We start from the raw sequence: 14,423 nt of genomic DNA, 5'->3' as shown, positions 1-14,423 counted from the left end.
GGGCTCAGGCAATCCACTCACCTCAGCCTCCCAAAGGCGTGGGATTACAGGCTGAGCCACCGAGCCCAGCTGTCATTTTTTTTTTAATGTACCTTTTTTTTCTTGTATCCAATCTGATGTTTAAAAAATGGTTGTGTAATACTAGCTAATTTTTTGACAGTAAATCAAAAAAATTAGCTGGATGTAGTGGCATGTACCTGTGGCTCCAGCTGCTTGGAAGACTGAGGTGGAAGAATCACCTGAGCCCAGCAGGTCGATGCTGCTGTGGGCATGAGCATGCCACTGCACTCCAGTCTGGGCAACAGAGTGAGACTCTTACTCAAAAAATTAATTAAAAAAAAATAAGACTAGGCATAAGACAGAGTCTTCTACTTCTTTATTTTTGTGGCCACCTCCCTAGTCCACATGACCATCTCTCACTGGACTTGTGTAGAAGCCTTTTAATTTTTTTTGCTTGTACCTCTCTATCCTCTTTTCTACAAAGGAATTAACACGATTCCTTTAAATCAGATCATGTCATTCCTTTGCTTCAGAACAAACCTTCCTTTACCCCACCCACCCATCCAGTGACTTTTAGGTACACTAAGGATAAGATCCAAAAATCCAGTCTCTTAACCATGGCCCATAAAGTGCCCTGCTTGCCGCTGCAGCTACCTTTAGTACTGTGTCTCCCTTGCTGACTGGCTCCTGCCATGCTTGACTTGTTCTTCCTCTGACCATACCTAAACATGTCACCATCTGTATCCTCTGCCCAAATGTCACTTCTGCAGAGAGGCTTTCCTGGATTCCTCCTCCCTTTCTTCCCATCCTTCAGCAGTCATGTTTTCATCCTGTAGCTTGTTTTATATCCTTTGTAATACTTCTCACTGTCTGAAATTTTTCAATTTGTTTAATTTTCTTTTTTGTCCAACCCCCACCCCATATGCCGAGATAATGTAAATTCTGTGAGAACATGATCCTAGAAAAGTACCTGGAACAAGTATTAATCTATTAGATGAATGAACCTGTTGGCTCTCAAAATCGATAAACATGAGTTTCCCAGAACTCAACATTCAGATTCCTGGGCTGTCATCCCCAAAGATTCTGATTCAGTGGTATGAGGACTATACTTTGAGAAACATAGACCTCTATGCCTGCATATAAGTGTTAGTGAGCTTTGTCTGAAATATTCTGAAATATTTGTAATGTTTATACAAAAGAGCACTGTTATACATCATTCTGTATAATGTATACATGAGGGGATGAATTGTTAAATCTTTTGGGATGTGAAGATGATGAGAAAAATATGAAGTGTGCATGTGTAGTTCTTTTTCTTTTTCTTTTAAATAGAGACAGGGCCTCACTCCACTCTGTCACCCAGGATGGAGTGCAGTGGTGCAATCACTGTAACCTTCAACTCCTGGGCTCAAGTGATCCTCTACCTTCAGCCTCCTGAGTAGCTAGGACCACAGGCGCCATGCCATTATGCCCAGCTAATTATTATTATTTGTTTTGTTTTGTTTTTGAGTTGGAGCCTTACTCTGTTGCCCAGGCTGGAGTGCGGTGGCATGCTCACGGCCACTGCGGCCTTGACTACTGGGTTAAGGTGATTCTTTCAGCTGAACCTTCCAAGGAGCTGGAAATACAGGCATACGCCACCACGCCTAGCTAATTTTTTGATTTATTGTGGGGATGAGGTCTTGCCAAGTTGCCCGGGCTGGTCTGGAACCCATGAGCTCAGGCAATCCTCTCACTTTGACCTCCCAAAGTGCTGGGATTATAGGCGTGAGCCACTGCGCCTGGCCTATTATTATTATTATTATTATTATTTTAGTAGGTGTCTCACTCTTTTGCACAGGCTGGAGTGCAGTGGCATGATCTCAGTTCACAGCAGCCTCGATTTCCTGGACTCAGGCAATCCTTCTGCCTCAGCCTTTTGAATTGCTAGGACTACAAACATGTGCCACCACACCCAGCTATTTAAAAAAATTTTTTTTTGAACAGACAAGGTCTCTCCCTGTTGCCTCAGCTGAACTCAAACTCCTGGGTTCAAATAATCCTCTTGTTTTGTCCTCCCAGGGTGCTAGGATTATAGCCATGAGCCACCACACCTGACCTAATTTTTAAGTTGTTTTTTTTTTAAACAGAGACAGTCTTGCTATGTTGCCCAGGGTGGTCTTGAACTCCTGGCTTCAGATGAGTTCCCCACCTTGACCTCCCAGAGCACTGGGATTATAGGCATGAGCCACCATGCCGGGCCAGACTATTGAGGTTTTATCAACAGAAGTGAATTCCTCTATTACCTCTGTGTATACACAGTGTCAGTGGATCTGTGTTGTACTGTTGGATGCTTGTTGATACTATTTTTTGAATTGGCTTCTTAAACTCCTGGGTTCAAGCAGTCTTCTTAGTAGCTGGGTATACACCACCATGCCCATTCAGCTCAGAATCCTTATTTTATTAAGGATCTTTTGTGATTTTACTTGAAAGCAAATAGAATATTTACCTTGAGCCCTCTGTTGTGTTCTGACGGTCTGGCTAGGACCTCTAACTGCCGCAGGCCATAGTTGCCAGTGGAATCTGGTAAACTCCCTATATGATATTGAAGTCACTTTTCTTATGTGAAGGGTACATAGATGTTGTGTGTCCCCCAAGGCCTGTGAGTTGGGGGAGCAGAAGCTGAGGGCCAGTATTGGCAGTTGGTAGCTCTTCCCTTGACCATTTTCTTCTGCTTCAGAGTACAGGGTAGCACTGAGGGCTTTGATTTTGTCTGTTTATAAAATGACATGGCCTTGCTTCAAGGTAACTATAACACCTTTTATACTTGGCGCTCTCCCCTGTCACATTAATGATTTCTTTATGTTGCTCTTCAGTTTAAAGGATATCGAGTGAAGATTTTATTTGCTGTCAGAAATATTAACCTTTTTGTCAATAATGCAACACCCATGTGTCCTTTTTAATTGCTTTGTTGCTTGCCCACCTCCTTTGACTATGAGCGGCCTAATAGCTAAAGAACCATCTGCTTTCCCTTTAATTTTACTCTTCTAAGTGCTTTTTCACCTTTGTGCATTGAGAGAGTGAAATAGGATGATGCCATTCATGAAATCCTGCCTTTAAAAATCATGTATCATTTAGTATCCCTTTCCCCCCAGCCCCAGACATTGTATTAAAATGTGCCTCTTATAATAATGAATGTGCTACAATAAGATTGTATCCCATGCACTGCCTTGTGAATTAAGAATCAAAAAGTGAATGTAACTGGCATGCTTTTGAGCTGTAATGCCATTACCTGTTACTTCCATGTGGCTCCCCCCGCTAGTATTTCCCATTATCTGGAACTTCATAGGGTATGGCTTTATTGGTTTGAAATGTGTATTTTAACTGCAAATGAAATGATCTGCATTATAACTTTTATTCTGTGGTGTGCTGATAATGTGTGGTAAAGTGGCCTTGAAGAAGTCTCTGTAAGGAGCATTTGAATTAAACACTGAGCTCATATGACTACCTGTGACATCTTGGGTATTTTCTCAGTACTTCTATATGATACTGTAGGCTGAAATTCTGCCCAAAAGCAAATTATATGAAGCTTCAGTTTTCTAGCACTGTAGAATGTTTTCATGAAAGAGAAGTTAGATGTCCTTGGGAGGGAATGCTGGCCTTGGATTCTAGAAGAATTCTAAGTGTATTGAGCTTGGTTTTCTCACATTTTCAAGAGTCCGTAAGTTCAGATACATGAGCCTGTGTGAGACAGTTGTCTCATATGTACCTAATTTTAACATCTTACTCCCAAATAAGCATTTTTTGGCTGAACTTAATAACCTAGTCACATTTGGGATGATCAAGCAAAGACAGGTAGATTGAACCTTGTTCTCAAGGGGCATCAGGATTCTTCTTTGCTCTTGGAGCACTGGGAGGCATGACTAACGAAGCACTCTGTCCAGCCTTTGCTCTGTTCCAGAAAAGTGTGTGGGTCTTCCTGTTCCCTCATCAGCAGAACTGATGGACCAATGAATGTTTAGATAGGCCCCTTTTCTAGTTTTACCGATAGACCATTCAATCAGTTAGATAGAATAGAAGAAATAGGGAACTTTAAAGTGCTCCAGTATAATATCATGAAGTGATTACAAGATCATCTGTGTGGTGATCTACACATGAAAGCCTTTTTAAAAATATCAAATAGCCAAGCTGTTTAAATTAGCTTATTATATTTCACTATTTCTAATTCTGTTTGTTTGTTACAATTGGTGCTTAAATTTATATCCTTGCCTCTTCCTAAGTTTAGATTCACATGGCTTATTTTTGAACAAAACCATGTTTCATCATATAAAGTAGACATGGAAAATCAGAACCAAGAAAAGAATAGTAGACAATTGTGAACTAAAATTAAAAGCCACACTTGAGTTTGGATTTGAAACTGAAAAACTGGTAGCAGGGGAGAAAAAGATGAAACACAGTAAGTTGTGTAGTTCCTGTCTTTAGGAAGTACAACCATTTTTTCATGGATAATGAATCTATCCTAAAAATGTGAAAATAATCCTTAATGGGTCTTTTATATAAGAGACACTGAATGATTAGAGTCCTCAGCATTTTAATAATAAATATAGATTTCACATGACTTTTTTTCTTGTAAGTACCCTCTAGAAAGGCAAGGTCCTAACATTCAGTTGCCTCTGAGTATTGAGTCAAGCAGGATATGATCTGGTGAGGGGCTAACCCAGCATGTAACCTTCCACTTCCCAATGCCAATATTGGGAAGGCGGAGAACTCAGGACATTTACTGTCATTACTGACGTGGATTCATTTTTACCATTGAATTTTATTCTCTCTTTGTCTTTAAATCTCTGCTTCTATCCTTTTTTTTTTTTTTTTTTTGAGTTGGAATCTCACTCTGTCGCCTAGACTGGAGTACAGTGGCCGCTCCCGGCCACGGCAGCCTCAATCTGCTGGGCTCTGGCGATCCTTCCGCTTCAGCCTTCCGAGTAGCTGGAATTACAAGCATGCGCTACCACGCCCGGATGATTTTTTGATTTATTGTAGAGATGAGGTCTCGCTGCCCAGGCGGGTCTCGAACCTGCGGGCTCAGGCAATCCACTCACCTCAGTCTCCCAAAGGCGTGGGATTACAGGCTGAGCCACCAAGCCCGGCTATCCTTTCTTCTTTATTCCTGCCTCTCGTTTCCTCTTTTGGATTGATTGAGTCCCCAACCCAAACTATTTTTTTCCTGCCTCTTCTTTTTTTTTTTTGAGTTGGAGTCTCACTCTGTCGCCCAGGCTGGAGGGCAGTGACTGAGCCACCGAGCCTGGCCTCCTGCTTCTTCTTGTTTGGAAGTTACACACTCTCTTTTATTAATAGAAACTCTGGATATTTTAGCATGCATGTTTAACTCACAGGTTGAGGTAAATCAGTATCTTTTCTGTCTTCTGAAATGATATACGCCTAAGAATTTTAGGATGCTTTAACTTCATTCACTCTCCAACTTAAATATTATTGTCATCGCTATTTTGATTCTTTTAATTTTTAGCCCCATGAGTTAGACTCTATTATTGCTTTATTTATTTTTTTTCAACCTTTGCTTAAATCTGTTAAATTTTATTACTTCCCATTTTTTACATATTAAACCTTCTTCTAGGTCGCATCCCTTTTTCCTTGAGGTACAGTCTTTAGAAATTTCTTTAATGAGGTAGGGGAGATATGTTAGGAGTAAATGCTCTTGGGTTTTTTTGTTTGTTTTGCTTCTGTCTTAATGTCCTTATTTTGCCCTAATTCCTGGGAAAAAAAAGTTACTGGGTATAAATCTGAGATGATTCCCCCTCACCCCTCTTAATTTGAAGGTAGTATTTTCTTGTCTCTGACTTCCATTGTTGCTATGAGGAGTCAGCAGTCAATTTGACAGTCTTTTCTTTATAATTTGTATTTACTTTCTGACTGTTTAAAAAATCTACTTGTCTTTGTTGTCCTAAAGCTTTACTATACTGCCTAGATTTGAATTTCTTTTTACTTACCCTGTTGGGCTTTATTTGTCTTTCCAAGTCTGAAAGTATTTCATCTACTCTGAAAAATGTACAGCCATTATTTCTTCTAGTATCATCTTCCCGCCATTCTCTCTGTTCTTTCCTTCTGAAATTCTTAGTAGTTAAATAGCAGACATTCTCAATCTGTCTTGCATCTCTCTGAACTTCTATATGGTTTCCACATTTTCCATATCATGAATGCTTCTTGGTTCTTTTGAATAATTTCTTTATTTTGATTTTCTAGGTTACTAATTATCTCTTCAGCAAAGTTTATTTAATACCGTTTTAAATTTCTAATAGAGGTAGAAATTATTTTTTCTTAAAGTTCTATTTATTTTTTATCATTTGAGTTTCTGATTATGGATCTGATTATATGGATGGTTGTTTTGCTTATTCTTGCCCAAGGTGGCTTATTTCCCTATATACTTAGTATGTTTTTATTGTGAGTTTACATTCCTGGCATTTTGTTGTGAGAATTATTTGATGCCTAGGTTTATATTACTTTCCATTAGGGAATATTTCCATTTGCTTCTGCTAGTTGTCTAGGGGCACTGCTAATACATGATACCTAAAAGTTGTCCAAGCCATATAGATAGCATAATTTCTGTACCTAAACCTCTGTGGATGGCCAGGTTTTGATTAGAATTTGGAATGGGATGAGGAGGCCTATGTTTTTTCTTTTTCTTTTTTTTTCTTTCCCTTCTTGAGTGAATGCTGAGACAGGCAAGTATCCTACTCTTTTCATGGTGACTTTTTTCTTAATTCACTCTTCACTAAGGTTGTTGTTGCCTTTTCGCTATTCCGGGTCTATGCAGAGTCTGTGATCTGAATCATCTTAGTATTAGCCCTTAAAAACCCAAGTTCTGACCATAATGCTACCTCCCCCCAGTATACCCTTTCCCCAAAGTAACATTGATTTTGGTGTTTGCTTTACCTCTCTAAAGTTCTGCCTTATCTTTTCTTTTCCCTTTTTTTTTTTTGAGTTGGAGTCTCACTCTGTCACCCAGACTGGGCAGCTCCCGGCCACTGCAGCCTCGACCCACTGGACTCTGGCGTTCCTTCCACCTCAGCCTTCCAAGTAACCAGAATTACAGGCACGCACTACCACGCCCGGCCGATTTTTTGATTTATTGTAGAGATGAGGTCTTGCCAAGTTGCCCAGGTGGGTCTCGAACCCCCACGCTCAGGCAATCCACTCACTTCAGCCTTCCAAAGCGCAGATTACAGGATGAGCCACCGAGCCTGGCTTCCTTTTTTTTTGAATTGCTGACTCTTGTCCAGGTTGGAGTGCAGTGGCATGATCATGGCTCACCACAGCCTAGACCTCCTGGGCCCAGACAATCTTTTTGCCTCAGCATCCCAAAGTGCTGGGCTTACAGGTGTGAGCCACCATACTCAGCCAATTTTCTTCTTTAAAATGGTCTGGATGCCCAAAAGTAAAAAATAATGATAAAATTAAAACTCAACTTGTTTAAGCTTGTCATACATAGTGAGAAGTCCCAAATGCAGATCATACATTTCTGAGCCATTAAAGAAGTTTTAACAGTTACTTCCAAACCCACGGGGAAAATGATAAACAGAGGTTAGGCCTCCAACTTTCTGATTTCAAAAGAAAGGTGTTGGCAGATTTGCTAGGAGGAAGATATCTTTCTAAAAAATGAAGTATGCATGGATGATAGAAAAATTCTAAAACTAGATTGTGGTGGTGGTTGCATAGTTTTGTAAACTTATTAAAAATCCTCTCATTGAGGCTGAGCATGGTAGCTCATGCCTATTATCCCAGCACTTTGAGAGGCAGAGGTGAGAGGATTGCCTGAACCCATGAGTTTGAGACCAGCCTAGACAACTTGGCAAGACCTCATCTTTACAGTAAATCAAAAAAATTAGCCGGGCATGATGGTACGTGCCTGTGGTTCCCAGAAGGCTGAGGTGGGAGGATCACCTGAGTCCAGCATTTTGAGGCTGTGGTGGCCCAGTTGCACTCCAACCTGGGTGACAGAATGAGACTCTGACTCAAGGGAAAAAAAACTCCTTTAATTGTACCCTTAAAATGTGTAAATTTTATGGTATATAAATTATGTTTTAATAATGCTTTTTTTTCCTTAATGCAGGTGTAAGTAGGTGAGAAACTATCAGAGGCTAGAAAAGATAAGGCATGACTGGGCACAGTGATTTACGCCTGTAATCCCACCACTCTGGGAGGCTGAGGCAGGAAGATTATTTGAGCCCAGGAGTTCGAGATCAGCCTGGGCAACATAGCAAGACCTTGTCTCTACAAAAAATAAAAATAAAAAAATTAGCTAGGCGTGGTGGTGTGTGCTTGCTGGCCTGCTACTTAGGTTGTGGTGGCACTATTTATACTGGAAAGTTCCCCGTCCCACACCTCTTCTCACTGTTTCACTGCTATACTAGATAGAAGCTGTTATGAGAGTAGAGCATGAATTTATTATCAAGAACAAAAAGAAATCTGATCTTGTCTTCCTACAAAGTTTCCAGGTTAAGGGGCAATAGAGTAACTCAGGCAGATATGAAACAGGAGCAGGAGCTGAGGGAAGTGGGGGACAACTTGTATATGTCTTAAGCAAATTATCGATCCATGTTTATTAGAGGAACATAATCATGTGGGGAATGTTTTTTCAGCATAAAACTTTGTTTAATAAATTGCATTTAAGTAAAGATTAAATTGTCGAGTAAAGGTAGAACTCTTCTAAATGACTAAAAAGTTTTCTATCATGTACTTATTGTCTTATTGGTTTATCTGACATGGTCAGGCTGTGAGTCTGATTGCTCAGATTGCTACTGGGCTACTCCTGAAACCAGCAAAACCCAAGGCTGATTCTTTTTTAGCAGAGGTTTGCATATTTTCTGAAATCTTCTGCTCCCCTACAAGGTTCAAACTCAACCCAGAGTAAGCACAAGCTGTACAAAAGAGGGCTTCCTGATCTCAAAACTAGTGGCCATGGTGTCAGTTTCAGTCCACCTCTTGGGTCAGCAGGGATCAAAGACATTTAAATTGTTAATGCCCAAGTCACCATGATGGCAAAGATATAATAATAATTTATTCTCATAACAAATCTAGAGATAATGCTTAGCTCTTCTGGGTTCTCTGTGGAAGTCAGCTCCTCTGAGTGTTTTTCATTCAAACTTCAGATTTTCTTAAGTCTCAGTATAACTGCTATCTCAGAATTCTAGATTCTGATTTTCCACAGAAAGAGGTGTTTAGGAGGCACCTCCCCTTGCTTTCTCCTTTCCCTGGCATCAAGCCTGGCACTAGTATGTGAGGTTAGCTTCAGTGAGTTATGGCCAAGATGTTACATTTGCACATTCGTCATTGTTAGAAGTGAGTAGCCCTGCCTCTGGGGGCTGAATCGAAACTCATTCATCTGGAGAAGACTGTCAGTGACAGGCGCTACTTCCTCCTCCCAGGCCTGCCGAAATAGGCAGTGTACTCATTGACTGCTTCAACAGTACATCAGAAACGTTTTAAAGTAAAGAAAAAGTCTTCCATAACCTTTGTTAGGATTTGTATCAGGAAACAGAAAAGATGTTTAAAGACGTCAGCCATTTCACACTTAGCCACATAGTACCATCGTGTGTCTGATGCAAGAATACTTACATAATCTCTTCTTAATTTTTTTTTCCTGAATTTTAAGGATTCATAAAATTGAGAAGATATAAATTAAAATCGTACTGGTAGTGACTATCCTGAATCTAATATTGGGTTGGCCTCTCAGCTGTTGGGTGTGGGTAGGGTGCTGGGCATGAGTTCACACACTTCACTAGGGGGCTGTGTGAGTCCCAAACTGCTGATTAATTCAGTGATCATCACTAAGTTTTATATTTGTTTTTTCAGAATGCCTTCTTAAGACAGTAGATTATTCTTCATGAACACATCTAATTTAAGCTTTCTCCCTCAGTGTAGCATCATAAGGTGTAAGTTTTGAGGGTGTTTTCGTAAAAGTTTTATGTTTTGCGAAATTTATCTGAGGTCGTATTTAGTGGTGATGTTTTTAAACAAAAGGAAATCTATAGTCATCTTTGTAGATTGCCACCCTGAAAATAAATCCCTCTTTGCTCAGGTCCAGTTAACAGTGAAAGGTAGAATTGGAAGCTTCAGGAAGTATAAATGTTACTTCTTCATGTGATTTTGAAGGCCCCATAACCATTAGAGATCTGACTTTCCAATCCTTACATTTTAATGTTTAGATTGCATGCTACTTATTTTGTTTCTCCTTGTGATTAGGCATTGCAGGATTCTGGTAGTTAGCAGGCTTACAGAACGCTGATAATTCTTAACTGTAACCTGCAAACAGCTGCCATAATAGAGTACAATTCTTCATGTGCATTTATGTGCTTAGTTGGGTGGAGGAGTGAAAATCAAAGGTTATTACCATTGCCCTTGTTTACTCTGGCATTTAAATGTCCAGAAAGTGCCTCTGATATTCAGCTGCCTACGCCTTTATCATTCATAACTCAGTTTGCAACTGGGGTAAAGATGTGTCTCAGCACCATGTATTCAGTTGGACCCCGGTAATACTAATGGGATTGGCAAGCCTATTCGTTTAGAAACATGGATAAATGATCACAGCCTAAGCAGTCACTTCACAGCAACACTCTCAGCACAGCCAGAGCTTCAGCAAAGGAAGTATGACACAGCTTGGAAGGATTGTTTCCGGCTACATGAGCTGTGTCCTTGAGATGGTTGGATGGGAAGGTAAAGATTTTAAATCAGCATCAGCCAGGAAAGAGTCCAGCTGTCAGTGTTTTTGAGACCCAGTTGAAGAACAGTTTTGTTCTTTAGTATGGAATATTAGCAGCTTCCTTTTCCATTTTTGATGAGGATGGCCTTGGGCCCATCTTGATGTTGCTATGTTTTAAATTTGAAAAATAAGCTGGGTGCAGTGGCTCACTCCTATAATCCCAGCACTTTGGGAGGTGGAGGTGAGAGGATTACCTGAGCAACATGGCGAGACCTCATCTCTACAGTAAATCAAAAAACAATGAATCATGGTGGCACATGCATGGGGTTCCAGCTACTTGGAAGGCTGAGGCAGAAAGATCGTCTGAGCATAGCAGGTCGAGGCTGCGGTGGCTATGAGTGAGACTCCAACTCTAAATAAATAAATTTGAAAAATAGCCTTGTGTTCAAATGAAACTAATCTTGGTGTTAAATTAAGCACCATTTTCCTGTCAAATGAGAACAGCAACTTAGAATTTTGATTTCCTTCCTTTAAGAACAGCTGCAGAGTACATCTTTACTGGGGGATACCAACAGCTCTTTCCTGGTGCCCTTGCTTCCTCAGCTTTTCTTATGTTACTGCCCACACCAGAAGAACCTCTTTCAAAGTTAGTGTTCAAGCAGGTTTGAGGCCATGCAAAGTACAGACTCTGGGATCTTTCATGGTTCCGCCACTACCTTACAGTGTAATGTATATTATGGGTCTCTGTAGTTTTCTTTGTACTTGTACAGAGTTTTATAAATGTGTCCTCGTAAGCAGATAACCATTCTGTGAGGAGGAAAGCATCATTGCTCTTGTTAACTATTCTGGAAGGGTCAGGGTTGGGGGGTAGGTATGTGCTTGTTTTCCTCAATAATCAAAAGAGGAAAATATCTAAAGATCTTTTTATGTTTATAGGTTGCCAACTTGGCCTGTTCCATCTCAAATAATGAAGAAGGTGTGAAGCTTGTTCGAATGTCTGCAAGCCAGTTAGAAGCCCTCTGTCCTCAGGTAAAGTATGGCTGGCAGTGGTTACGGTATCACTGACCAAGTTAGAATAGAGATGAGATTTATTTTAAGTTTGTTTTGTTTTTAGGATTTTAGATAAAAGTCTTGGGGACAAGTCACTGACACAGAACTCACATAGTTTGGAAAAATTTATATTTAACATTAAGTGACATTTCCTGGGGAGATTACATGTTACTACTGCCTTGACCTTGATTAAAGATTCATAGTGCCCTCCACTGATGGAAAATGGGGAATGGCAGTGACTTCACTCACCTTGAGAAAGAGTCTACACCCTTCTTGAGGGAGGGCCCCCTGCAGTCCTGGAACCATGATAGTTACTCTGCAGTGCTCCTCCGCGCACCATCTTAATGGCCAGGATTTGGATCTGTGTGTTGGAGGGAACCACACAGAAGAGCCACTCCCTCTGTGTTGAAATGTCTAACTTAATTCAGCCAGCTACTGAAGTAAAAGCTTGAGAACTTCTCTCCATTTATGATGGCACATTGGAAGACTGGTGACTAAGCTAGGTTAAACATCTGGCATTCTAGAAAGACGCTGAAGCACATACAACCACAAATGCTTTTTAAGTGCCTAGGGTATTGCTTACCTCCTGTGAGGGAAAGAGACTCCGTTTGTGTGACCTGATACCCAGGGATTCCTAAGCAGCATCAGTGGTGTTTCGATAGAAGAGGTTACCTCCCCACTTTCCCAAGTAGAGAATGCTCATGGTAGACTCTGAGGACTTACATTCATCTCTCTTTACATGTCCTGCCAGGTGGCAGTGGCCACAAACAAAGGAAGGGATGGAATAGAGGTCGTAGGAGTAAAGTTTCTGTGTTTCTGCAATCAGCTTTAAAATATCTTGTGACCATTATCTTTCATATAAATAATCCCTAACACTCAGGAGAGGTGACCAAAATAGGTAAAGCCTATCTTGGTGGTTATTAATCTGGCATTCTGGTATATAGGTTAGTTGAGGCATTTGTTTAATTCCCACCCACGTGAGTTAGTTTGCTTTGTCTGTTACTGTGATGGGCCAATTGTGAATCCACCTCATCTGGTGGACTTTTTCCAGCTTTAATCCAGTCGTGAAATCTGCCAGTCGTTGGTAGCTGTACAGACAATAAGCGCAGTAGATCTAATCACCACCTCCAGAAGCTTCAAGGATGACCAAGTTGTACAAAACCAATTTGAATGGATTTATGAAGATTTGGCATTCTTTCCTCAAGCTTGCCATTTCACCCTATCAGCTCTTTGTTTTTAATGTCTCTGGTTCTCCGTTTAGTTTTGAAATGCTTGAAAAGTGACAATGCTTCCACATATCTGTGGAAACAGATGGTAACATACACTGATCACACCTACCAAGAGTATTTATATAAATGATCTTAAAGCCCAGAAAAACAAAATCACATGAAGAGTCTAATGAAAATGATGGTATGCATAAGTCATGTGTGATTAGGCTGTGCCACATGGGCTTGAGTTTGCCATTATAAAGCATCATTTCTCCAACTAAAATAGACCTCAGGAGGAATGGGCTTTAGATACTCAGTGCTCAGACCAAACTTGGTATTCGGTATTTGGGTGTTTCTCCAGGTGTGATTATGATTCTAGATTCTCATCTGGACTCATTCCTACCCTCACTCAGACTGCCATATGCACATAGGCCTGGGCAGGTTCAGTAATGGCAGATAAAGTGGGTGTTTGCAAACGTGGTCACGGCACACTTGCTTTTCACTGAGGCAGCTATGAGTCTACTGCAGCCCATTGTTGTCAGGTCCTTCCTTTTTCCTTTTTTTTTTAAGAGACAGTCTCACTCTGTCACTGGAGTACAGTGGCATGATCACAGCTCACTGTAACCTCAACCACCAGGGCTAAAGAAACCTTCTGCCTCAGCCTCTGGAGTAGCTGGGACTGCAGGCATGTGCCACCATTCCTGGATAGTTTTTAAAAATTTTGCAGAGATAGGGTCTTGCTACATTGCCTGGACTTGTCTTGAACGCATAGCCTCAAGCTGTCCTCCTGCCTCAGCCTCCCAAAGTGCTGGGATTGATTATAGGCATGAGCTACTGTGCTTAACTTCTTTCATTAATTTTGTTTAAAGTCAACAATTCAGGCATTGCTGTCAACTCTCAATTTTAAACAACTGGTAATTAATTTAGTTTTAAAAGTCTTTGAGGGGGATAAATCGGACTCCTCCCTCAGTGAGTTTTATCTGGCCTACCCTGACCTTTGTGTTCCATGCTCAAAGGACCTCTCCTTCAAGGCAGCAAATGGCTGTGCCTCTGGGGAAAAGGGCTTTGATTGTGGAGCCATCTCCTTTTTCTTCAGCTGTGATATGGGCAGTGACCACAGCACAGGTCCTAACCCTAAGGTATTCCCTTCAGAATTTCAGCGGGTTAATCAACATGTTAACTCATTAGAGTGGTTAGTTAACTCACCAGGTGTGTAATTTGAAATTTTAATGTGCTGCAGCATGTAGCCAAAAATTTATTATATTAGGGTACATGTTTCTTTATAGTAAGGCTACTGTTGACTTCTGTCCATGGTATGGAAAAGGTGTTCAGTGTTTTCAGCATGTTTTTTGTGTCTCACTGCCAGGCTGGTGCATTCAGACAGCCCTGTCCCCTTTATGGGGTCCTCTTTTCTATGGTCTGACTCAGTTTGGAGTTGGTTTCTGTATCTTTTTTTTTTTTTTTTTTTTTTTTTT

General features: G+C 40.7%; 1 protein-coding gene across 5 annotated transcripts in view; it reads left to right on the top strand.

Annotated features, from left to right (window-relative positions):
• Window positions 1-14,423, top strand: part of CTNNA1 (catenin alpha 1) — a 153,814-nt gene that overhangs the window by 112,317 nt on the left and 27,074 nt on the right. For all 5 annotated transcript variants that reach the window (XM_008056431.2, XM_021711541.1, XM_021711542.1 and 2 more), the window contains one exon: window positions 11,627-11,719. In XM_008056431.2, coding sequence (XP_008054622.2) covers window positions 11,627-11,719 — 93 coding nt within the window. The remainder of the gene's footprint in view (window positions 1-11,626; window positions 11,720-14,423) is intronic.

Source organism: Carlito syrichta, unplaced genomic scaffold (genome assembly GCF_000164805.1).
Source record: "Carlito syrichta isolate Samal-C Ts95f unplaced genomic scaffold, Tarsius_syrichta-2.0.1 Scaffold302355, whole genome shotgun sequence".
Lineage (NCBI taxonomy): Eukaryota > Metazoa > Chordata > Mammalia > Primates > Tarsiidae > Carlito > Carlito syrichta.
This window is presented reverse-complemented; position numbering and strand designations above follow the sequence as displayed.